At 38.7% G+C, this 27,013-nt stretch overlaps 1 protein-coding gene across 2 annotated transcripts in view; it reads right to left on the reverse strand.

Annotated features, from left to right (window-relative positions):
• LOC140726604 (ephrin-B2-like) overlaps window positions 1–26,086 on the reverse strand; it is a 50,710-nt gene extending 24,624 nt beyond the window's left edge. For both annotated transcript variants that reach the window (XM_073043197.1, XM_073043196.1), the window contains exons 1-2: window positions 25,470–26,086; window positions 3,259–3,542 (exon numbers count right to left, since the gene is read on the reverse strand). In XM_073043197.1, coding sequence (XP_072899298.1) covers window positions 3,259–3,542; window positions 25,470–25,588 — 403 coding nt within the window. In that variant the 5' untranslated portion in view covers window positions 25,589–26,086. The remainder of the gene's footprint in view (window positions 1–3,258; window positions 3,543–25,469) is intronic.
• Between the last annotated feature and the right edge of the window lie 927 nt (window positions 26,087–27,013).

The raw sequence follows: 27,013 nt of genomic DNA on the forward strand, positions 1-27,013 counted from the left end.
CACAACTATTTTAAAAGACTATTTAAAACCTACTCATTCTAAGCATGCTGTAGTGTCTAACAGCCACGTAAGTCTGACACTGTTAGAAACTCCAGCCCCAATTAAGCTGCATAAGTTATGGGACTGCTGGCTATTTTCTCGATTTATTTTTGTTGCCTCAAATAAGCGGCTGTTGTGATTAACCGATAGACCAATTATCCAGAAACCACTATATTAATTGCAGCAAAAGCCAACATTACAACAATAAGTACTCTTCATTAGCTTAAAATCGTTTTGTTAATGTCCTGACACTGAAAATGTGACACATGTACATGCCTTTCCTTCTGAATTTTCTCATTTTCGTACTTAGTTTTCAAGTGCACTGGCAGACATCAATCTAACTAATATCACTGAATTTCAAATGAAGTTACATTAAAATCTACTTACAAGAACAATTTAATTAATACCTAGATTGTTTCTATTATTAAGTGTTAATGAACTTTGTGTTAGCACAACAATATCTACTTAAAGTTTTCTGGCCATCGTTAATAAAATTTCCTGTTGTAAGCCTCTCATTAGGCCAAATGAGCAGTCTGCGCATCGTGTAAAGGACAACGCTATCATATTGCGGCCCAGAGGTATGCTTTTAAATCCTCTTATGTGTAAGACGATAGCTTCAAGTTTCATCTTATTGAATGCCAAAACCTCTGCTTCTGAGCCAAATTTAGGATTATTTCTCATAATTTTTAGAGAAGTTTTGGATGGCCTGTTCATGCCAAAAGCCATCACCAAGATTCAAATTTTAGAGTCCGGCATAACTCCCAGGTTTGGCTTTTTGCAGCCACTTGGACCTACCTAATTAAGTCAGACACTATCAGACACCACATTTACAGAGAACACTTCAGAACACTGAATGCTGTCATAGCGAGTAATCATAATCCAACTGTAAACTGAACTAATGAGATTTACTTGTTGACCCAAAGCATTTGCATATTCTCTCATTTCTAGTCCCTGAGTCAGAAGCACGGCCTACCAGAGAACAAAAGGATTGCAAATTAAGTAGGTGCGCTAACTACAAGACTGGGGAGACTCTAAGGTAATTTTTGGAGCAAGCTGTAAACAAGTCCGACCAAGCTTTCTTCAAACCTACTTGTTATATAATTGTTTTATACACAAATTTCGAATTGATTGGAAAACAGATGAAACTTGTCAGCACGGGAATTCATACACACGACAATATCCACTACAACCTGAGAATGCTTCTGCACTATTAATAGACATGCAAAATGATACAAAGTACATCCATATCCAACTCTTCATTGCTTCATTCTAATTAAAGCTGTATGGTCATTCATTTAATATTGCATCCTGACTAGAGTTGCTGATTAGAAGAAATGGGAGAAGATCTAAATGTAACTCCCTGACATGAAAATAACATCAGATATTTTAAATATCATTGTTTAATCTATCCAACAGAATTTTTACTAATCATTTTTAAAAATCTCTATATGGCTAAGTACAGATTAATTGAAAAACTAAGGAAAGCTCTTACAAATTGTCAATTCCTTTCTAACGCAAATCACATATTGCTTTTGCTTTACAATTTTTACACTATTTTAGCAAGCAGCTAAATATATGTACAAAGGCGCCCTGTGGAGAAATAGCTAACTCCAGCAACAACTAATATCAAAGCTTCAGAATGAAACATTTTTGAAACTGAGAATCTTATGCAGATAATTAAGGAAATATGCAAACAAATAAGGATTCCCATTCATTTTTTTCATTCATATATTGCCATGCCGATTTATTGTACTTTATAATAAATTGCTTTTGGTTACAGATTTCTTGTATTAGTATGTTAATTCCCTTTGTACTCAATCTCTGCTACACTTTTTAAAAAATTGCCAAGACCCAAGGCCATAATTAGGCTTTTCCTTTACAATTAGAGACTGAATTGCAGACAGCAATTCTATTCGCATTTTAACGAGGAATGAAATTCAGTGTGCAACATTTCCCTGCCAAGACTTCCGTTTACACCTTTAAGTGATTAACGTGAGTTATACACTGCCATCCATCTTGGCTCTGCTTGCCTGTTTTATTCCTTTGGGTACAAGGAAAGCACCCCTTTTATCTTTCAAGTTTATATAAATCCAGAGAGCTATTAAGTCAAGATGAATTGCAGAAGAAAAATTGCAGCTGGTTCCTCAAAAAGGCGTCCGTGTTTTAGAGCAGGATGGTATGAGGGGTTGACAGACGCAGAAGAGTTCAAATGAGTGTTGTTGGGTACAAAAAAAAGAATATAGTGAAAACAAACATATCAGAAACCTTAAAGTTGCCTTATTTTGCTGAGGCGATAATTTAGCTGACATTTGCTGGCCAGCAACTTTCAGCTTAAATGTCACTGAGTTTTGGGGTTCACACACATGCACAGGATTCCAAACTTACTGGCTAAGCCCACTGCCAATGTCCTGCAGGTATTTCCCTGCTCAACTCCATATGGAGCCCAATGGTAGGACAAGGGCCTGCAGAAATGTCCCAGATAACAGAAGGCCTGCATATGCCTTCCATTTGAATGGAAATTGAAAGTTGTAGGAAAGAAAGTTAAGAATTAGGGTATGTTATCTCACATCTTTATTTTCAGTGTTTAAGTACTTAAAACTATTTTAAAGTGTTTTTAGTTGATCTACTTTTTAAATGGCTTTAATTATTTCATTTGTAAATATTTTTCAGTGAGAAGCTTGGATGCTTTGAGAAACAGCAAAGCTGGGAGCACGAGTCTGCCATTAGTCAGACTTTCTTGAACACGTTTATGCTGGTCCACCCACGCCACCCTGGGATGCTGTTTGAATGCCCGCCACTGCTCAACTCCAAATCCCTCCAGACCAGGAGAATCCGCTTTCTGGGTACAGGGGATTGGGGAAATGGGTAGATTTGCTGGCAACAGGCTCCGTCTAGCAACATCTAGATCGATATTGTTGGAAAAGATTAGCTGAATCTTCTCACATTCTAGCTAATATTTATCTCTCAAACATCACTAAAGAAGATTTACTAGTATTTGAGAGCCTTTGATGTGTGTAAATTAGCTGACATACTTGCTCTACTGTGTTACAGCCATGACTACACTTCAAATGAACTTCATTCACTCGGCATTTCCCGATCTCCCAGCGACTTTGAACAGATCTTAAGTTCTTTTTTAAGCATTTCTTTTTGCCTTCTGTGATTGCAGTTCCTTTCTTTAGCTGTACTCAAAGAAAAAAGACAGTAAACGGCAATACTTACAAATAATGTAGTAGTCCTCATGTTTCTTGAATTCCAATCCCCAGAGGTTAGGGCTGAACTCCTGAAACTTGATGGTAAACTTGACATCTTGATCTGGCTTGTTGCAGTTGAGTAATGGCGTAGGGCTGGGCACGGCGTTGCAGCTGTCTGCTTGATCTTTTGACACCATGTACAGTTTGAAGTATTCATACTGTCCAGTGATCCTGGAATCCACCTTGGGGCAGATTATATCTAGTTTGTCTCCTATCTGTGGGTACATCACCAGTCCTTTGCTCGGTAGAAATCTGAGAATAAAGAACAAGAGAGGAACACATAAGTAAATAAGACATCACGTGCCAAAGTACACAAATATTCAGACTCACACTATTTTTCCCAGGAAGCTGCAACTTGATAGGTACTGGCTGCAAAAACAGTTCATTTGATAAAATATCAAAGGGACACAAAGGCAAATCTTTTCTCATTGATCCTTCCCTGTTGGACAACTTCCCTTATAAACCATCAACTTCATGGACCTGTTCTAAGAAGATAACATTCAAAAAACAAATGACCACTGCTCTGCATTTCTAATTTTCATATTGCTAACTGTTTTAAAACATGAAAATATTATAATTTAGAATTAAAATTATTATTTTTTCCTTTGACATCATGACAGGTTCCCTGCATAAAGGATGGCAAGCTTAAGATACACAATTAGCTGAATTATCTTTGTACAATTATCTTTGGTAGAACAGGAGGCAAGATCGCTATTCATAATTAAATTATTTCATTAAAATATTCAACCCAAGAGGATTTTATAAATTACAATAAAGGCCCTGTGTTCTACAAATTGTTTTATTCAGAGAAGTACATCCAGTTTTGCAGGTTGATTTGTCTGGGGATATATGCCCATAAATTTCATTTGCTGCATTCATATGTATACACCATCACTAATCCTTGAACTTGTTTGTATTTGCTCCGGTTAAAACTCAGAAGCAGCTCCCTAAACTTGCTGCTACTGATACCACACCCCAAGGCCAAGAGGCAAGTGTCTTTGCCCCATGAAGCTGGTAAATGTTTACACAGCAACCAACCAAAGCAACTCATGACTGAACATTGAAGCATGTAGCAACAACTTACTCGGGAGAAAAATGTGTACTAGTTCGTCAAGTTTTAATTGACCTCTCGTATACATTTATTTGCAAATCAAGGGATTTTCTGACAGGAACCTAAAAGGATTCACCTCCTTTAATCTATCTGCAGTCAGCTTTAGAGAGAACAACAGCAACAGTGTATGACAAACCGTTTGCTGTTTCCTGAATCATTAATTTTACACAAGAGGATGGGAATTTCAAATTTCACTCTGTGACATCGTTTCACATAAAGCCTGAATTTAACAGTACCTCTACTTCTGATACCTTCTCCAATTTTACAAATCCCAGTACTACCATGTTTTATTTCACCACCCAATTTTTGGTGGTTTGCCTTAAGATTGCAACTTTTCAGCACACCCCTTCCTAACTTCTGTTCATCTCTTTGATTAAGATTTCCTACTATTTCTGTTTGCAATTCAGAAACTATACACATTCGTGTAAAGTGTCTTTCTATGTTTTATTTTTCTACAGCAGGGGCCCCCAACATTTTTACTGCCATGGCCCAATACCATAAAGCAAGGGATCTGTGGACCCCAGGCTGGGATCCCTGCTATAGGTGCAATTTTTGAAAGCCGCTCCTTATTTTCTTTCATAATGCTTGGGAAGCCCAAACCAAGAGACTGCCCAGGTGAAATCCTTGTCTCTGGCATATTGTTTCTGGATATAATCACTCTTGTCTAAATCCATCAGAAACTACTTAGTGCTGGTTTCTGTTGATCACTGAAAATATACAATGCTGTTTGCTCATTTTAACATTTTTGCATCCATTTAAAATCCTTTTTCTGTGAAATCATCCACAAAAATCATGACATTTCATGAATTAATTTTCATTTTGGAACTAAACTAGAATTAGCTTTAGATATTACCACCAAATATATTTGGCCAAAATCATTGCTGTTGTTCATTTACAAAGAAATTAAAGTTATAATCTCTGTAGGATAAAATTGCACTGCACTTCCACACATTTGAAACAGGTTTCAGTGAGAAAGGAGAATGCCTGAATCAATACAACATGAAGGTATTCTGGTGCACTGACAAAAACAGTGAACACAGTAACTTTATATTACATGGGAGGCTCATTTTGCCAAGTATATGGGAGATTCACCAAGTCATTAACTCTATAACACCTTTAATTATTCCCATAGCTTGATACAATCCTGCACTTTATGTGGAAGAAATAATCTGCTCTTCTCCAGGTCAGTTTCTGAAAAGATGATAGGACTCGCAGGCTGACAGAAAGCAAACCACTGATAGAACCTTACAACATGGATGAATCTATTTGACCAATTATATTTGGATAACGGTATTTTTTGACATCTGAGTTAGCAAACTAAGAAAGTGGTATTCTAACTGCGTAGAATATACTGCATTGAGTTATCTGCACTACCTTGATCAGAAATATGGAAATGGCATGGTAGTGTAGCGGGTAGTGTGACACTATTACGGCTTGGGGTGTTCTGGAGTTCACATTTCAATTCCAGCACTGTGTTGTAAGGAGTCTCTGTACGACCTCCCCCTGGAATGAGTGGGTTTTCTCTGGGTGCCCTGGTTTCCACCCACAGAACAAACACATACTGTGTAGGCTAACTGGTGATTGTAATTTTTCCAGTGATTAGGTTAGTGTTAACCGGGTTCATTGGGGACTGCTGGGGCAGCGTGGCTAACTGGTGATTGTAATTTTTCCAGTGATTAGGTTAGTGTTAACCGGGTTCTTGGGGACTGCTGGGGCAGCGTGGCTAACTGGTGATTGTAATTTTTCCAGTGATTGGGTTAGTGTTAACCGGGTTCATTGGGGACTGCTGGGGCAGCGTGGCTAACTGGTGATTGTAATTTTTCCAGTGATTGGGTTAGTGTTAACCGGGTTCATTGGGGACAGCTGGGGCAGCGTGGCTAACTGACCCAGAGGGGCTGTCTCCTGCTCTATCACTAAATAAAATGAGAAAAGCAGGAAGCAGCCTGTAAATATTTCCAATGCAGTCACGGACTGCTTAAATCCAACTCATTCAATAACACTGAAGATTGTTACGTAATTGTAATAACAAGCAAAGTAAAAATAAATTATCGATAGCAGCACAAGATATTTTCTTACCCATTTGTAGGCATAATTTTTTCCCTCCAACACTCCATCTAGACTTTGATTACACAGATTGTCAATGGTACAATGGCAAACCAAAACTCTAGCCAGCTGCACTACTCAAAGAACCTCAGACAAAAGGAATTCTGGGATGTGTTAGCCTAAAATCACAGTGAGGAAGTTCTAATCGGTCCATACCTGCCCTTTGACCCTGATTATATTCAGGGCTCCAGGTGGGGACATGGGGCTGCAGTGACAGAGCTAAGGGTTTATAAAGCTTACAAATTTCTGTCAGAATTCACTGGAACATCTCAACTCCTTTAATTGGATCACAGTTATTGTATCATTCATTGATACACACATATATCCAAAAAGCACATTAACAGGATTACATCTGCATTTACCAAACTTCTACGTTGCCTTCATTCACTAAGACACACATATATCCAGAAGCACACTATTTTCTATTTACCCATATTTTATCATTCTTGGTTTACTATTTTGCTGACAAGTTTCTTCCAGCAAGTGAGTGATTCCATGGATTGTCAATGTTTGACATTTTATACATGAATTCTGGGATTAAAACCAAATTGAAGAGATTTGTTCAACAGTCTCCTGTCTCTACTGAAAATAAAGTGGCATGTGATAGAGCTTGGACACACTTAACCTAGTCACAGGGACATGGAACTAAGAGCTGGCACACACTGGCAATAAATTGCCAACTGGCAAACTTAAGGAAACAAAACGCACAACCAACTCTGGGAAGTGTCAAATCCATGCTGGTAAAGTAGGAAGTGCTCTTTATATTTTAAAGGCACAGGAATTACATACACTCAAAGAGGACTGGATAAAGTGTTCTACAATTCTCACACTGGCTGATGCAAAACAATTGCCAAAATATTAACATACTGACAAGCTGGTCAATAGTTAAAATCCTAATGCCAAAATTTAAACTGTCATTTTAAGTAGAAGGTTAGAATCTTATCTGACGTTCATACTGCACTAGCAAAGTGACCATCGGCACTAAATAAAAGTTGTAACCTAATTTACAAACAACCATGCTTCCAATTTTGGAACCATGATTCTGGCATTAGATTTCATTGGTCTGCAAGACAACAACCACATGGCAAAGCACAATTTGAGTTAAAAAGAGAAAACAGAACTGGCCTTCAAAGAGAGGATCATAATCATCTGGATTCTTTGGTTGCAAGATTCAGATTTTGACCAGATCGTAACTTCACTGGAAATCATGTGAGATATAGTTAAATGGGGCTTTGCAGCCCACCATATACAAGACAAACTTAATGCCCGTCTACAGTATGTTAATCTTACTTGCCATTATCCATCTTCTCATTTCCTATCCAAGTACCTGTCCAAATACCTTTAAAGTTTTCCAATAGCATTTGTCTCCACTGTTTCTTCGGGCAGCTCATTCCATAAACACAACCCTTCTGTGTGAAAAACTTAACCTTCAGATCTCCACTCACACAACAACGTGAATATTTTACTCCTTAAAGGAGCATTTTTGGTTACAAAGAGAATGAGAATTGAGTAAGGGAGTTGGGATTAGCCAAGTCTGAATAACACCATTCTCATCCTACACAGGAAAATTCAAAAAAATCATTAATGGAAATGCTTTTTTGGTTTGCTAATATCCGATTGTCAACTTAGATTTGATTAGAATTTTTCTGAGCTTAACAGACCCCTCTTAAATCTACTTATTAGTGCAATTGTACCAGTGTTTGGTCCTCACCCAGTAAACAAATCACTTTCTACGTTCCTGATCTTGGTTCTGATTGCTTCAGTTCAATTTTTTGACAGACCACCACTTTCTAGGGGCTTGACAAGTACAATCACTTTATTATATTAACTTTGTACTAATGCAGCACTTGTATTTGATTACCAGTCTATTGGAGGTTTCATTTTAAATAATATATAGTCAACACAGTCCCTTTGACTCTCACTAGATGCCTTTAAATGTTAAGACTGTTTTAAAGGATTTGATTCATTGGGTAGTTTGCAATATCATTTTGAAAGAAGGCACAACTGTTGACCCTACAGTGTAAGTTGTGCACAAACCAATTATTTGTGAAAATTTACCTCCATTTAAATTCTGACTGCAATAAATGAAGATTGATCAGTGAATCTGACATTTGTGGGAGATTGTTTCACCCAGTAACATCACCCATTTGTGATCAGCAACCTGTCAACATGTGACTTGACTTAAACAATCACAATCTGTTATAGTTATTTAAGACTGAAATGTAAAAGCCAATCACATTTTACAGTTTCCCGGTGACAGTCCAGCCACAAATCAGAACACTCATTCTCACACGCTACAAACTTAAAAAATACATTTCTGGTCATCTTTTTTCTCGTTCCTAGTATTCCTCTAACTGTTCCCCAATGACAATTTAGTCTGCCTTTTTGCTTTCAAGATGCTTTGAAATATTCAAGTTGAACACAGCAATTACTTTTAGTTGATTTAATCAAATTGACAAATTTGTCTATGGCAAAAAGAAAATCCATAATTATTATGTCCATTTTCTTTAGAATCTTAGATGAAGTAATTTTAATTGTAGAATTGGTTGATAAAACAACTAGTGTTCTTGCGGAAAATTAACAGATTCACAGTTACCAGGAGTGAGTTGCGCTCAACTGTGAATACCTTGAACAGATGCCAGAAAATGTACAATATCTTTCCTGATATTTCACTTATTATGCATTTACATTCATGGAGGTCAGACACATTCTCTTCAATGTAGCCAATAAATACCTCAACACTGATCCTAGCAGGCAGAGTAGGCATACAGTAGTTTCTATTAGTGATAAGTAAGCAGTGCACTAGATGATCAGCAGCTCTAAAAGCTGTTCAATGCAGGTTTATGAACTGTACTTGCAATGGGCAATCATTACACATGAGCACAAACGATTCTGAATAGCAATAAAGCCTCAAACTTAATGGCTCAGGCTTTGTTACGAGCTAACACCCAAATAATGTAAAGTTTACCATCAATTATTTTTTAAAATGAGGAAATTTAAGGATTTTATATTGCTTTCTAAAATATGTGAGCGCCTAATTCTCTGTCACTCAATGTAAAGAAAGACAAACATTTATTTGTACATGACTGGTATAGAAATATACTAGGTTGATTACTTCAGACCATAATTGTCTTATAGTAATGAAAAATCTTAGCAATTCTCCTTGGTCTAGACCTGGGTCCGCAGGCCCATTTTCACAGCTGATAAATAATCTGCAATATCTTAGTGAAAAACGCAGGCAATTTGAGCACATGTACAGATTGGCGAACAATGCAGCATCTACCTTGGCATACATTTCTATTTGTATCAGCCCAGCTGTCTCCAAGCTGCGTACAAGTCCAGAGACTGAGGCCCACAGACTGCAAATTTCTCAGTTATTTCCCAATTTAAAGCCAAATGTCCTCACTTCTGCTTTCCAGACTCATGGTTCTGATATCACACTAACTTACCATTTCTTGCTTGTAAATCTAAATTTAGAAGAAATGTAGATATTACATTTCCAACTTCCACTGTTGTGCAATTAAACAGAACCCACAAAGTAGTTCACCGACAGCAGTAAATGTTTGGAAGAGTGATTGGATCCAATTCTAAAAAGGTTAGAATCAAACTTTTCCCAGCACTAACAATATATTAATGCATTCCACTCATATTCACTGTATGACTAAATTGTAAAATGGTTCTATGAAATATCCATGACAGCAAATTTTTGAAAATAGTTTTGAAATGTGCATAAATTGAAAAAATAATAAGATAAAGCAATAAAGTGCAATACATGTCATTTCTGTTATAAGCTATGTCTATCAAAACCAGAATAGAACCCACAAATACACATTTCTCAAGTGGTTATTATCTCATGGGTCGTCATGTTCTCAGATATCCTTTTGGCCAAAGGCCAATGGAAAAGGCACTGGAAACTATTTTTTGAGAGAACTCAACCAAATTCTTTCACTTCCCACGATAAAAGACTTCAACAGGTACATTTGGAGCTTTCAAAGCCACTGCTTTGATGTAAAAGACTTTCAGACCTTGTACAAAACAAGAATCTGAAGTTATATTGGCTATCATCCCAGTTTTTGTTCTCCTGCTCCTTTTGTTTGCTCCAGTTTGTAAGAACTGTGAGCTGACAAAGGTGAAACAAAATAGAACGGTTTAAAATAGTCGCATCAACCCAACTGCCACTCAAAACTGCTCCAGAAAGCTGAAGCAGATTGCTAGGAGGTTCTGAAATAAATCTGACATTCCACAGTGAAGGTCCCACTTAAGCTAATTGCTATCAAATCAAATAAAAATATGTAGCTGTTTACAAGTAGAACAGAAAGATGCTTTCTTACAATCCTTGTGGACATGCAAACAATGCCAAATAAGCTTTAATGTGATTTCCTTTTTAAAAAAAAACAACTCAGTATTCTGGAGCTAGGATTTTAGTGAAAGTATTCTGTAGGCTTACAATCAGCCTACTGAGCTGATGGGAAAAGGACATGATATGAGGACTCTGTTCCTACAAGTCTGGCAGAGGTCCCAAGCCCTAGACTGTAAGTGGTGGTTGCTGAAATGGTTCTGTGTTTACCTTGTTGAGTTATGATACAATTACTTCATGCATCAACTGTCTACAGTTAGAATACAAATAAGTTCCAGTGATGAGACAAAAAGACCACAAAATCCAAAATAATGCACTTATACAAATCATTTAGATAAATTATTACAACAGGATTTCTACAGCATATCAAAAGCCAAATGGAATGAAGGAAATCAAACTTATTAAACTCTTAGATAAGCAGAGGCATAACTCTGCCTAAAATCCTGCAGATGCTTTCTTAATTTGATCTACCAAACTAAGCTGTTTATTCTAGTGTGCTCATCAGGACAAATGCTTGGAATTCACAGGGGGGGGGGGGGGTTCTACTCTCCAAAATTAGTGTTCAATACAATTTACTCTTGATGTTAGTGTATTTCAATAACTGAATGACACATAAAACAAAGTTTGAATCATAATTGCTAATTTTGACTTTAAACAGGTAAACTTTCCGTTTGGTACAAACATTTTTTTCTTTATAGTGTCGATGAGTACAAGTTAAAAATAACGACTACTATCTTCTTTCAAATAGCATACTGGCCAAATTACATTGAATTAGATTACTTCAGATTTTGGATGTTGTACATGCCAAATTTAATTGCTTTGTTACTGATAACATGCTGATGCTATCAACTCAAACTATACATACACAGCATCTGCAAATCACCTGCTTTGGTTACAAAGGGCCACCGAGATAGCACTGATGTATATAACGTTATCTCCATTGTTTCCTCGACAGCATCACAGAGTGATACTTTAGGATAATATATCTGTTGAAGATAATCAAACAAAGCCTGGGGAGCAGTCTATTGATAATTATTTTAACCTTTGCAGTCGGGCTGTTCAAAGATTACACTTTCAAACTGCCCTGCTAAAATATGTCCACTTCAAGAAGTAAAATTAGTTAATCTTTATAGTTTGCTCCCTGTACAAGTTGAATACCATGTGAGCTGCCCCTGACCGAATTGCAGTCAATATGGTTAATAAAATTTGGACAAGATTTTCTCAGAAAGGGAAAGATGTTTATAATGCTTTCAGGAAACAAACTGAGTAAAAGGAAGATTTGACTCCAATGAGTTCAGATTAAAGATGGATTTTGGGAGAGGTTCTACAGTGGATGATCAGTTAACACAGAAAGAATTCATCCAATTCATAATACATACTTCTCCGGAACACTGTAATCTTAACTGTTAATATCTATAATGTTTAAAGGAGAGTTTCAAATAATTGCTGTCTGGGTGTATCACTAATTCTGCTCCAGAAGTAAGCAGTCTTCAACATTAAATCAACCAGAAACACTTCACTAACAGACTTAATCACAAATGCTTACAAGTTTTCTTCTGCTTAATTTTATAGCTCCTTTGGAAAACAATGTCTGTTTTGAAGTTATGGAACTAAATCAAAATCTAAGCCTCCATCTACACCTGTGATAATAATTTGTCAGAAAATCTCTGGTGAAACCTACTTACTCTGTAATTTTCAATTACATTTTTTGGCCCTATCCTGATTGCTCCTAATAAAATCACTTCACAAGTCATTTTCACAATGGCATGATCTTTTCTGTTAGATTGATAGAGCAATATCAGAAAGGCAGTATTACCAGTTAGCACTTTCTTGTCAGATTCCAACATTATCCTCAAACCTCTACACTTCAGAACAACCACCAAACGGAGAACTTAAATCTTTTTGCTTGTGCAATGGTTTACAGAAATTGCTTTATGGGTTTTGCTTCAAACTGTTCTAATTATAAGGTATATTCACAGAATAGTCTGAACAACTTTCTTTATATATAACAAAATGCTATAGTTATATTCTTGAGATTGATTTGTTAAGAAATTTTGAAGTGTTCTGATTCTTAGTGGTTCATTATTAGATAAACAGCTGAGCTGTACTAAAGTTTCCAACTTGCTTATAAATGTGAATATTCATGTAAATAAATTATGTGATTGTTTAAAAATTTTATTCTGCAAACCTCCATCCAACTGACACAAGATAGGATCATCTTACAGATAAACTCATTAGCAGCCAATACAACAGCAGCTTTTACTTACCAAAACCCAGCTGTATTTCCTTTATTTTCTCCAAAGCTTCTTCTGATTAAACAAGGGACAAAACTTAAGCAATATCAAAAGGACATTTTTCTCCCACAGAGATTTCATGCACTTCCCGAACTTCAAAATCTATTTGCTACAGAATTTAAATATATTTTATGAATGACATTTGCTACTTCATTTAGTCTTTTTCCTCATTTCCTGAGACAGCTGGATATACTTTTGAGGATCATAGGGGGAAATTATTGGTTTGAATACCAAAGATCAGTGCAGTTCAGTCAGGGGGGAAGCAATACTCAGAGGGCATAGTTAACAGAGCAGCACAGGGACAATGTGTCTGTTTATCTTTGCCTTTCTCATGGAGGGACAGACCGGACCCTGAGCCTGAAAGATGGCTGCATCAAAAGCACTGTGTTTTCCTTTCTGATAACCTCAGGCCCACCAGTTCTCCGATGTTCTGTTGATACTCAGCATGTATCTCCCTGTGGCATAAACAGATGAAAGAAACAATCTCAAAGTGAGCTTAAGCCAACAGAATAGCTACTGCTGGGCCAGGGGAAGAAAACAAAGTCTCTTTACTAACCCATCTTACAAGCTAGAGGTTCAGGCATACGGAACTTCAATAAAGCAGCAAATTAAATCTACCTTTATTTATATATTACACACATTGAATGAACAAGGACTGAGCAGCTTTTCTTTACCATCCTTCAGCACAAGCCCAAAAACACAAGCCCTTTATATACCCTAATCCTAACCTCCCTCCACAGAGCAAAATGCAACTCTGAACACCACTTCCCTCTCTTCCCTTTCAAATCACAGTGTTAGATGTGTCATTTTGGACATGAACTATGTGTTGCCTTGGCAACATGAGTTCCCACTTATACCTTGTACACAAAATGGCTGCATCACCTTACTGTTTCTCCGAGAGGAATGGACTGGTGCTTTTCTTTTGGAAAAAATATTGTGGTAGCAGACCTGATTTCTGCTAGGACTGAATTTCCATACTCTATCTATACATTGCTAGTTTAGTTTCAACATAAATATTTTATTGTCAAATAACTTGGTTCAATGTCATATAAAATACACAACTATATTACGACTTTCTCTTTAATTCTACTCCATATTTAAGTTTTCATGAAGCAGCACACATATGTACCTACAAGGAAGCATACAATGTGCCAAACAATTCACGTCCATATCAAAGTAGGAAAGACAAGTGTAAAATTTAGAAATGATGACTGATCATTAATTTCTTTTTTACTCTATTTCCAGTATTTGACCTTTGAATTACAGAAGCCGTAACAAGGATCTTGGTGATTGTAGGGATCACTTACAGTGGACTGAAAAGCTTGATCATGTAGACATTAAGAAATAGGATGTGCAGGAGCTCTTGGAAAGCATCAAGTTGGATCATGTCACTGGGACTGGACGAGATGTACCCCAGGCTACTGTCGGATGTGAAGGAGGAAATTGCTGAGCCTCTGGCGATGATCTTTGCATCATTAATGGGGACAGGAGAGGTTCCGGAGGATTGCAGATGTTGTTCCCTTATTCAAGAAAGGGAGTAGAGATAGCCCAGGAAATTATAGACCAGTGAGTCTTACTTCAGTGGTTGGTAAGTTGATGGAAAAAATCCTGAGGGGCAGGATTTATGAACATTTGGAGAGGCTTAATATGATTAGGAAAAGTCAGCATGGCTTTGTCAAAGGCAGGTCATGCCTTACGAGCCTGATTGAATTTTTTGAGGATGTGACTAAACACGTTGATGTAGTGTATATAGATTTTAGCACGGCATTTGATAAGGTACCCCATGCAAGGCTTATTGAGAAAGTGAGGAGGTATGGGATCCAAAGGGTCTTTGCTTTGTGGATCCAGAACTGGCTTGCTCACAGAAGACAAACAGTGGTTGTAAACGGGTCATATTCTGCATGGAGGCCGGTGACCAGCGGTGTGCCTCAGGGATCTGTTCTGGGACCCTTACTCTTTGTGATTTTTATAAATGACCTGGATGAGGAAATGGAGGGATGGATTAGAAATTTGCTGATGACCTAAGGTTGGGGATGTTGTGGATAGTGTGGAGGGCTGTCAGAAGTTACAGTGGGACATTGATAGGATGTAAAACTAGGCTGAGAAGTAGCAGATTGAGTTCAACCCAGGTAAGTGTGAGGTGGTTCATTTTGGTAGGTCAAATATGATGGCAGAATATAGCATTAATGGTAAGACTCTTGGCAGTGTGGAGGATCAGAGGGATCTTGGGGTCCAAGTCCATAGGACACTCAAAGCTGCTACATGGGTTGACTCTGTGGTTAAGAAGACATATGATACATTGGCCTTCATCAACCATGGGATTGAGTTTAAGAGCCAAGAGGTAATGTTGCAGCTATATAGGACCATGGTCAGACCCCACTTGGAGTACTGTGCTCAGTTCTGGTCGCCTCACTACAGGAAGAATGTGAAAACTATAGAAATGGTGCAGAGGAGATTTACAAGGATGTTGCCTGGATTGGGGAGCATGCCTTATGAGAATAGATTGAGTGAACTTGGCCTTTTCTCCTTGGAGTGACAGAGGATGAGAGGTGACCTGATAGAGGTGTATAAGATGATGAGAGGCATTGATCATGTGGCTAGTCAGAGGCTTTTTCCCAGGGCTGAAATGGCTAACATGAGAGGGCACAGTTTTAAGGTGCTTGGAAGTAGGTACAGAGGAGAAGTTAGGGGTAAATTGTTGTTGTTTTTACGCAGTGGTGAGTGCATGGAATGGGCTGCCGGTGATGGTGGTGGAGGCGGATACGATTGGGTCTTTTAAGAGATTCCTGGACAGGTACATGGAGCTTAGAAAAATAGAGGGCTATGGGTAACCCTAAGTAATTTCTAAGTAAGTACATGTTCGGCACAACATTGTGGGCCGAAGGGCCTGTATTGTACTGTAGGTTTTATATGTTTCTATGTATGCAGTTATATTTTAGTCAAACATTTCTCAGTCCTGCTTCAATATGTCATAGAAGGGAAAATAAAGTACATCAGCAGGGACTGAGGGGTGAATTATTACTATTTATCTCCCAGATTCTTCAAGTGCTTCTGCAACAATTCTTCCACTGTACAAAGCTTGCAGATAAATATTTGGTTTGAAATACAGACTTCCAACAAAATGTTTAATACACACATGGATAATCAAGAATCGCCAGTTTATGAAGACTCAGCTGTCATTCCCAAAGAGTTCCTGTTGTTCATCACTCACGTACAAAATGATCCAACATGAAAAGACAGTTTTAGCCAAATCTAAATTCAACAATGAAGCTACTGAAGTTGCACTTTCCTTTGTTCTCTTCTCCTTTGTCAGCTGAAACAAAATTATATGATGTTCTGCACCATACAAGTACTGTCTGCATTCCTTCAGTATTACACAATCGGAACCAACCCTGATGCATAAATTATAAGCAAACCTCGTCAGTAAAAAGTTGACTAACAAGTTCTCCTTTTCAACAGGGTTGTGTGCATGAACTTAAATTTGATTAAGTTAATGGGATACTTTATATTAATTTCATACATTCAGATGATGGACTCTTTCATCGGGTAGGGGGTTGTGTCAGAAGGAACTACCTGGTGCAACACCCAATGAGAGCTCAGTAGACAAACTTCATCAATCAACAGGTTGTTGGGGACAGCTTAATATATGCAGATTACATCTGGTGCAGTAAGCAGATTGGTGCAATTAATTTTCCATGACTGATCTCAGGTAGGTAGGATTGACAAATGTGTTTTCATATTTGCCAACATTAAAATTCCTCAGGGGTTAAACATAAGGGTGGGGGTGCAATGTCTGGAAACAGGCTTCTCTTGTTTTTCTTTTGCTTTAAGATTAACTATGTTCTATATTCCCATGCAGTCTGACAGAGAACATGGGACAAAATCCACTGCAAGGAGGCTTTAGTTTAGCAAGTACAGGGCGGTTTGTCATACTCCTTTAATTAGTATTCATGACTACTTCTAACACTTCCTACTGATTCCCACGTACAGTACTTTGCAGCAATTTATTTTTATCAAATTATTGCCTTCTTCACAGGAGTACAATAATTTAAGTTTCTCCTGACAGTAACACATCAACCTGATTTTAACAAGCACAACTTTCAAAATACAATGCAAGTCACTGCAGAATGGAAAACCTGTCATTCTCTGAGACCATCAAAGGCGTCAAGGCAATAAAATGCTGTTTTACATCTAACTGTATGTCCGACTATTACACACTAACGTGGCACTGACGAATGCCCAAGTCCTCAACACATATTGAACATGACTTCACCTGCAGTTTAACTTAAATCACTCATTTTAAAAAATTAAGGAATTTATCTTGCCATATTCTACCTTCCAGAACTTTCAATTTCGCTAAAATTCCATATGCAGGGCTGTAATGTCCATATGTAGGGCTGTTCTAGTTATACCAGATAAATGCAACTTTTTCATCCTTTTTCCATTTCCAAAATACTAAAGTACGATAATCCCAGATATGGCTGCAAAGCTCAATTCTGGGCTTTACTGAAAGCACAATATATATAGTCAGGTGTAGGAGTAGGCTAATTAAGCCTCTTTAAGCCTGCACTGCCATGCAATAAAATCATACCTGATCTTATTGTAATCTAACTCTACTTTCATCAGGTACTTCTGGGTTTTTGTTTTAAAAAATATTCTTTGAGGAATAAAGTTCCAAACGCTCACAGCCTCCTAAGTGGTTAAAAAACTTCTCGGGCAAACACAAGGAAATCTGCAGATGCTGGAAATTCAAGCAACACACACAAAATGCTGGTGGAACACAGCAGGTCGGCAGCATCTACAGGGAGAAGCGCTGTCGACGTTTCGGGCCCAGACCCTACAACTCCTGACGAGTCCTGATGAAGGGTCTCAGCCCGAAACGTCGACAGCGTTTCTCCCTATAGATGCTGCCTGGCCTGCTGTGTTCCACCAGCATTTTGTGTGTGTTGCAAAAAAATTTCTCAATTCTGTTTTAAATGGGTGAGTCCTTGATTTCAACGTGATGCTAATTCTGCATTCTCTCATCAGACAAGGTATCTTCACCACATTTATTCCATCAGGAATCTCTGGCACCTTTATGTTTTCATGGAGTCCCCTCTCACTCCAAGTTCAAATGGATACCTATCCATGAAGACCACTGTCACGTGCCCATTCACTTGCCCAGTGAACTACTCGTACCTTAAGCAACTTTTTAATGAAGCAAAGTAACAACATTTGATGAAGAGAATGAGATTGGGTACAAAAGTTATTAGCATTCAGGAACTAGAACTTTTATTTAATTAAGACAGCAAAGAAAGGAACCTTCTCAAAAAACTAGAAACGTGCATCAAACACTTTCAATTTAAAAAAATTGATATATCCCAAACCAGCTGATTTATTTTACATCTCCATTCATAAAGAGACATCTGTAAATTGCAGAAGTAGGATGTCACTTTTCAATTTAGTCACATGCTTAAGTAACCTATCTTCAAGTGCAGACCTTGATAGTCTAATCTTTGCCGAGAGTCGGACTCTGGTTCTCTCCCTCCTGACCCTGTGGCACAGAGCAAACTGCAACATCTCATTGCTCTACCTGTGCCCTGTTGTATCTTTACTTACTTAGTCAAACCACCAGAGCACGAGAGTACAAAAACATTTTATTGCAGAGTAGCTAAACATAAAACGGGTAGGAATGAATCATCTGGTTGGCGTGAGGTAACTGAGGTAATTCATTGACCAAAACCAAAACAGTGTTTTATTCTGCCACTGAGAAACCACATCACAACACAACACACTCTAGTTAAATCAGGGATTCCCAACCTTTATGCTGTGAACCCTACCATTAACAGAGTGTCCCTAGACCACTGAATTATGCCCATCGACTTAAAAAGGACTCGACAGCACAGATGCTAATCTGTCTTCAAACTGCAAGCAGAATAGCTTGTCATCCAAAAACTATCCCTTCTGTAAAGTGTTGTGCTTCTTAATGAAGTACAATAAATTTCCTAACCATTCGGGTTATGTGAGCAGACACGATCTATTGACCCAGCACCAGGGTAGATGTGTCTGTTTCTCATGTTCTAGGTGCCTTCAGCTGCTGTGGCTCGCTCATTGCTCTGATACCCATCGAAAGAAAAAGGCTGAATAGTCCAAAATACAAGCCAGCCTTTTATTTCTTTACGGTTAGGTTTATAATCATGTAAACAGGACCATGCCCTGAATCTAACTCTTCTCACGAGTTATAGGGCTGTTACCCCTCTTCTTCATTATTTGATTTGAACAAACGGGCTGAATTGCTATCTGCTCGGCATTGATACATGTGAAAATCTTCTCATCTCTGAATTTTCGTCAGACTTCATCAAAGTAAAACAAAATTCAACAGAAAAAGATCAATTTTTACAGCATTCTCTTCACACACTTCTCATGACAGAAATCTTGAAGGAAGTATCTTTCATAACTTCAGGAATTAAGTTAGATTCAGAAGTGTTATCAGAGCAACTTCTTTCAAAACTCTCACTAAGAAGCAGATGCAAAGACAGGCCGTTTAACACTTCATGTCTATGCTGCTGTTCAAAAACACCAAGCCCGATTATCTCAGCACCACTTGTCTTTACCAACTCCATATTCCCTTGATGCCTTAATTTCTATAAATCTATCAAGCTCATTTTTCAATATACTTGCCTTTAAAGCATGCTACCATTCCTAAAATAACCTACGGTTTAACATATTTTCATTACAAGAAATTGTGAATAGCTGCTATAGCCCTTTTGAATGATCATAATTAAATGACTTTGTCACTGAGCTTTCTTCATTCATCTATTTCCTGGACACAGTGATCAGCAACAGGAACACATTTTGCAGTAAAAAAAACTTATTTCAAAGGGAAAATGAAAGAATATTTCTTGATAATAGACGCTGCCTCTTTATTATCATTCCCCATCATGGAGAGGATATTCAAGGCACAATAGAATTTAAAGAATGACAGGAGAAATGAAAGGTAATGTATGAAAAAGAGCCGCCTTCCTCCTTGGGACCGAGAAGATTAAACAGAGAATCTAACAGAGACAATGAATTACAAAGGTTTTGTGAGGAAACAATCTTTTAACTGACTGGTGAATGGATAACTAGGAGGAACCACCTTACCTAAATAATATTTAAGCAGATAGTTATTGGAACATGGATAGCCTTCTTAAGATAACCATTGAAACAGAGGTCATAACATCAGTTGTCAGGGAATTGGACAAGAAAAGAAAGTAATCAAAGGATATGAGGAACAGGCATAGAAATTAGATTAGGATAAATGGCCCCAAGAGAATAGCAAGTATATTGGGAATGGGGCAATTGTATATAGTTCTATAATCCATTACACCAGAACAGTACATTTCAGAACATTAACACAGTGAATGGAATAACTTGTTTTTAAGCATAACTGAAAGGACAGAAATAAAATCCGTATCTTTGTGGCTTTCTATGGACAACAACTTGCCATCACATTCATGCCTTTTTTTATATCAGAAAACTTTTTTTTTGGTGCATGCCTGTCTGGAAAAAATAACTGCCGTATGTTCTAGAAGATGGACTTAGCCTATTTCTTGACCAGAGAGCTGTTGTAAAAACGAGCAATTGAATGGCACAGGACTTCTGCTTAGGTACAGCTTTGGGAGCAGCACTCACTGAAACACCCTACATATTATCATTCTTTACTTTCAACTAACATTGAGCACTTACTAATATTGGTGCTCATGAATTAGTGAATCTTTAACCTTACTGCTATGGTATATCATTTCTTTGTAAATTGAATTATGGCTTAAGTGAGAAAATAGAAAGGGGGGGGTGAAATTAACAGTTTGTCATAAACCCCCATGTGTAAAATTTTAAAAAAACAATTGACGCAAAGGAAGATTTGTTCAATTTTATGCATGCTGTTCTACTATGTTATTAAGTAAACCATCAGATCACAGTGTGGGCTGGAAGTGAGAAACATATTTTTATCCTTTGGAGTTCCACAGAGTTACAGATTTTACCAGCTAAAGCACAATACTTTATATTGCAGTTCCTTCAGCACTGCTGAGTCTGAATCCTGAAATTTCTTACTCAACAACACCTTGGGGATATTAAAACAGTCAGCAGTGTAGCAGTTTGGGGGGGGGGGTGTCAACACCACCCTAGGGATGGGTAATAAATACTGGTCTTGGCGGGTCCCAAAAAATGAATTTTTAAATTGTTTTTTAAATAGTGAATTTACCGAGATTGATCAGTGAAGTTTTTAGATTGATACTTGCTTTCATTACACTAGACCACTTGATTAATATCTCAGCAAGCGAGCAAAACTGTGCCGCTCTCTCCTCACCTGTGAGTGAACAGGCAATGAAGCAATTCTTGAGCAAATGTGCCATCTAAACCAATGTGTCTATGAGCAGGATGCTCATTAATCTCAACATGCCGCACGAATATTCTCCGATGAGAGTTCACTGCATCAACCCAATGAGGTGTAGCAAACGATCAGCTCCTTGAAATGCATGAAAACACTCTGACACTTCAGAAAGCAGACATGACACATCCTTGTCAGGCAGGTTAAAAAGTCCAGTAAACTGCCACACTTGTATCTTAGGAAAAATTAAAAACTGCAAAAGGAAGTTTATACGTCCTTTAGTTTGCAGTCTTGTTAGACATTTCTTGGAGGTTTCATTATCTGATTTCCCATCTCCTACCAGACTAATAAACTGCCATACTCATCTCACTAATAAATCAGATTACTAAAATAAAAGAGAAAATATTATTTCAAAGCTCCAAAATATTTCTTCTAAATTTCTAGAACAGTGTCCAGATTACTTCTCAATTCTGTGAGATTCTGGGGCAAAGCTGGAGGGGTGTCTCCTATACAAGTTAAATAAGTTAACCGGTTAACAATGATTATCTTTGACCAATACAATGCACCTCTCAACGGCTCCATACTGAACACAGCAATATTTCCCATGTGCAATCAGGCATAACATTATACAGATTCTGACTGTATCCACAATCAGATTGTGGATTATTCCAAACTATGGCAAAATATATTACAGCAGAGCCAACTTCACCTACAAACTTCAGAAAATATAGTTTTAGAAAACCTAGAAAATATCAAAATAAACCACAATGAAGAAAATCAAAGCTCCCATCAGCTACTCATGGAGACGTCTTTCTGGTTTGGCTGTGTTAAGCATCTGAAGAGTGACCTCTGTAGGACTACTGCGCTTGGAGAGATTATGTTTTCCTATGGTAAGTTAAAAGCTAAACTTCAGAAACAATCATCTGCCTTCTGATGAACATCTTCCTTACTTTTTTCACAAAAAGGCATCTAGATTTTTCTTTATTTGATAACCGGTGCCACAATTTCAGTACTTCTTGAATAAAAATATTAGAAAATGTAAAACTTTACAAAACACAAGTTTAATTTTCATTTTTGCAAACTGATATGAGCTGCGTCACCTATGCCTAACGTTACTGTTTCTTATACTGTGTGCTTGAGCTTACAGAACTAAAAGTGGATATTCAGATAGGTTCGAACATGAATATTTAACAGCAAATACTAATACAAGCTACATTTTGAATTTTGTAAGTACAATATAGAAAAAAAGGCTTGCTTAATGTCCCTTGCACACTCAAGAAAAACCCTTACTGGCAATGATTTGTGGTTTATTTATTTTAAAAAGAGAACTGAGAATTTTATCTGGTTATCACAATCCCCTTTTGTTGTGTTAGGCCCACACAGCGGTCTGCTACATTCATTACAGACTTTTAAAAAATCTAAACTGTTCCAAATCTAGCTGAATGCTTTACATCCCACAGACTGTCCCAGAACATAGAAACTGAAAAATTGAAAGTATTGGCTGACTCGAGCAATTTTTGCACCAGCTTAGTCGTATTTGTCTTTTTAACGAATGGTGTCCTTTAACCACCGAGGGTTGGTCTTGCCGACTTTCTAAATCAGTGATCGCTGGGGTGACCTTGAAGGAGATTGAAGAATAATTCACTAGCAGTGCCCTCGCAGTTTTGTTTACGGTAACCGGCGAAAATACGTGGGCAGGTAATCGGAATGAAGCTCACTGCATGTCCACCGAGCAGAGGGTGTTGGGTTGACTTCGAGATAGAAACGTTCCCCTTTAACTGGCAAACACAAACGTTTCTCTGGCGAATTGTGGAGCAAAGTTAGTTAGCTCGCGCCTTCTGCTCGCAATATGTCCCTGCATTTTAATTGACCATTTCGCCCGGCTAAATCTCAGCAAAAATTTGCACCTGCCGGCTGGCTCCCAAATTAAACATCGGGCAATAATACCCGTTTCTCGGGATTTTATGAGTATTTCATTTGGAGCATATGGCGCGATAAATGGCAAGTTCCACTACTATTTCACTCCAACGTGCCTAGGAAAACGCAACTGCTATTGAACGAAAGTGCCACTTGTTTCTCAATCAATTGCAGTGTTTTATACGGCTCCCACTTCGAATGGAAATGTGGGCGAGTTTGATGGCTGATCGACACCGGCGAACAGGCCGTAACCAGCAGCTCTCCTCTCCCACCTCGTTCCGGCCTGAATGCTTCTTTAAACAAGCAAACGGCGGCCTCCTGTTTCAGAAGGAGCCCCCAAAGCAAAGAACAGGTTGCATTTTATGCTCCCCGAGATAATGTAGGTGCCCTCGCTCCGTGGCAAGGGATATTTTGTTCTTAACCGCGTCTTACTTTTATTCTGTATCTTGAAAACAAGGACCATGAAATGTTACGGGAGCCTTTAAAAGCGCATAACGTCCTGCGGTTTAACACTCTGCGATTTAAATTATACTAAACGCGTGTTTTGAAATTTATTGTGTACATATTAATTTTTCTACTCTCATTTGTGAACCGGTGCATAAATGCCCGGGAAATTTCTATGGGTTACTTCAGTGACCGGGCGAGACTAACAAGTGATTAAACTTTGAAGGAATGGAGCAAGAAAGGGTGGATAATTAACATGGGACCAAAGCTGAGCATATTTAGATTTGTCATCAAGCTTCTTATCTTAACCTGTTGTTAGTAGTTGAGACACTTCATTTAATCTAACAGTTTAAATAAACATTTACTCAATGAGTTTCAAACCAAAGGTTTAACGAAACTCCCGATAAAATGGTGATTCATTGATAAGGCAGTTCCCAGGTTAACACAGTTTGAGATTTAACTATTTGTGCTTGTCCTTACCGTAAAGTGAGAAAGTGTGCTCGAAAATTTAAAAGGATCATTCTTCACCGGATGGAACCGATGAGACAACAGTATTACCAAACAAAAACAGGCTGGCAGTCCAGTCAAAATCCTTAGCGGAAATGTTTTGCACATTTTCTCCTCTTATTTTACTAAAGGAACCAAAAGAACAAGCTGAGAATTACATTACAGTATACTTTAGAGCGACTGACAGGAGAGTTTAGGCCAAGAGTGAAAAGGGGTGATCACTTTATTTTGAGATTAAATATATTTGCTGCCCTTTATTTAATACAAGCGCTCTCTCCCTGTCGGAGCGATGGGAGATCTATTCAGCCTGGACTTCCACACCGACTAGAACCCGCCTTTGCAATATATCAGGAATGAAGTCTGTGTAACAGATTAGATTTTCTGGAGATAATCGCCTTGCAGCAAGAATTCCGGCAAAGCCTCGGATGCTGTTCTTTACTGCCTGCAGAGTCTTACCCAACACACAAGCAGGTAAGATCGCTACACACTGCCCGAATACTGCGCTAACGCCACCTGCTTCCTTGACCGTTTGCCCGCTCTTCAGAACAGACATTCCTCTCTGGGCTCGCTCGGGGTCTGGTCGCTATTTTGACCCCAACTGGATCCTATTCTGTCTGGTCACTCTCTCCTCCTTTTCTCGCAGCCGAGTCATCACGATAAACTGAATCTATGCCGCTGTAAACACTAGTCTACTTTCCCACGTTTGTAAATTTCGCTTCTCAACACACGCACGGTAACACTTCCCTTTCCACAATAATATTTCAGCAACCGGCACCCGCAAAAAAAATTATGGTGAACGGTTGTACCATGTCCCTGAAATCCCCGCTTCTAGCATTCTCCCCCGGCTTCCGTCTAAACAAGCAACCACTGTGTTAATACTGCTCAAACCTCCTCGGCAGTTACTCTTTAAATACGATGTATTGCACATGTGTGAAAAATCATATTTTGTTTTGATTAAAATAGCACTGAGCTCGGGATGGAGACTGCCCTCACTATAGTCACTTCCACCCTGCTCCAAGTTGTCTGTGCATTTAAATCCTGAGAAATAAAATAACAAAGTAGCAGGTGTGGAGCCTGATCAGGACCCTTCACTTACTTGGGATTTGAGGAATTCCAATATATAGGTGCCAAAATTTCACAGTTTGATACAGCCACCCTGCAGAAAACGCACAAAATTCCCAAATAGTATTTCCAAAGCGAGTTTCTTATCGCCATTGTCGCCGATCACTGGTCTCCGATTATACTGGGATAAATTTATATTTTTGTCCGTCCTTGTCCTGGGCGCGATTCCGTGCAAAGGTCTCAACGGTATCCTTTTACCAAAAGCACACTTTTGATCCGAGGCTGCCTTGTCGAAACTTGAAATGAACCCTGGCGTTCCTGTCGCTACTGATCCACTGGGGTTGTTTGCTGAGCGGGGGCTCCGGATCTCACACCCGGCAGACTGTCCTCCTCATTCCCCTTGTGTTCCTGTAAATTGCTGCAACTCTTTTGCAGCGAGGCACTTGCTTGCAACAGCAGAACGAGCCAAAATTTCAGTTGCAACCCTTTTTTTTCCCTTTTAACCTTTGCTGTTTGCGATGGCCGAGTCTACCCGATAGGTTGTCACAGAGGTACGAAACGATGTGCGCACATACAAACGCGCTATGTGTTATGCGTGTGATGGGTAAGTCGCTTTACTCGCCACTTGGTCACTTTCACGATCCAAGACGTGATGAGCTTGCTCTTTGCATGAAAGCTTTATACCTCCCACTAACCCACCCGTGAGAGCGCGCCGGCGCTTGCCGTCCGTTCATTGGCTTCTTCGGCCACCTGCAGCTGCAGCTCCACCTGACTGACAGGCAACTCCGCTCCCTCATTGGCCGCGTGAAGTGTCATTCATGTCTTATACGCTTCCCCATTGTTATTTCATCGGATCAAGGCTGATTTTTTAGAGTTTATTTGTAGACAGCCTAACAGCACAGGTAGCCAAATAAAACTAAGCAAATACGCATAGCTGAAGCGTTTGCCTGTAAATCCTCACACCGTTTCATTTGCACTTGATAATTGGAAACAATGCAGTTCTTCACAAATCTCATTACTGTTTTATTGGGATAAAGGGAGATGAAAGTGGGTGAACAGTGGAAATGTCCTTCGTTCGTCGTATACAATATCACGTCAATAAACTGGTAAAGCTTACACTTTATAATATGGTTCCCCGGAATCCCCAGCGAATTTTTCTTTAATGGAGCAACTATGTTACATTGCAGTGGGGGAGGGGCGGGAAGGAGAAAGATTTCGCGAGTCAAATGAGGAATGAAATCCAAATCGTTAAAATAAAAGTCGCAGAGTGAATAACTGTGCAGTTAACTGGAAGTGCATAGATACACACTGTTCAGTCCCTTGCTGCCATGTCATATCGTTCTGCTGAACTGAAGGAACGACACGCCCAGGCTGGGCACCAAATGCAGTGATGTAAAAGGTAGGACATTGCATCGCGCCAGCCAGAACCCGACCGACCTTCGCTTGTTCCGTGGATCCACAGCGCCCACTAGAGCTTTTATCTGAACATTTCGCAAGGTTGGCATCGACATCAATCCGGAGGCACGCTCATGGCCAATCCACCGCACGGTAAACTTTCTTTTCGATGTAATAGTAATC

Source organism: Hemitrygon akajei, chromosome 4 (genome assembly GCF_048418815.1).
Source record: "Hemitrygon akajei chromosome 4, sHemAka1.3, whole genome shotgun sequence".
Lineage (NCBI taxonomy): Eukaryota > Metazoa > Chordata > Chondrichthyes > Myliobatiformes > Dasyatidae > Hemitrygon > Hemitrygon akajei.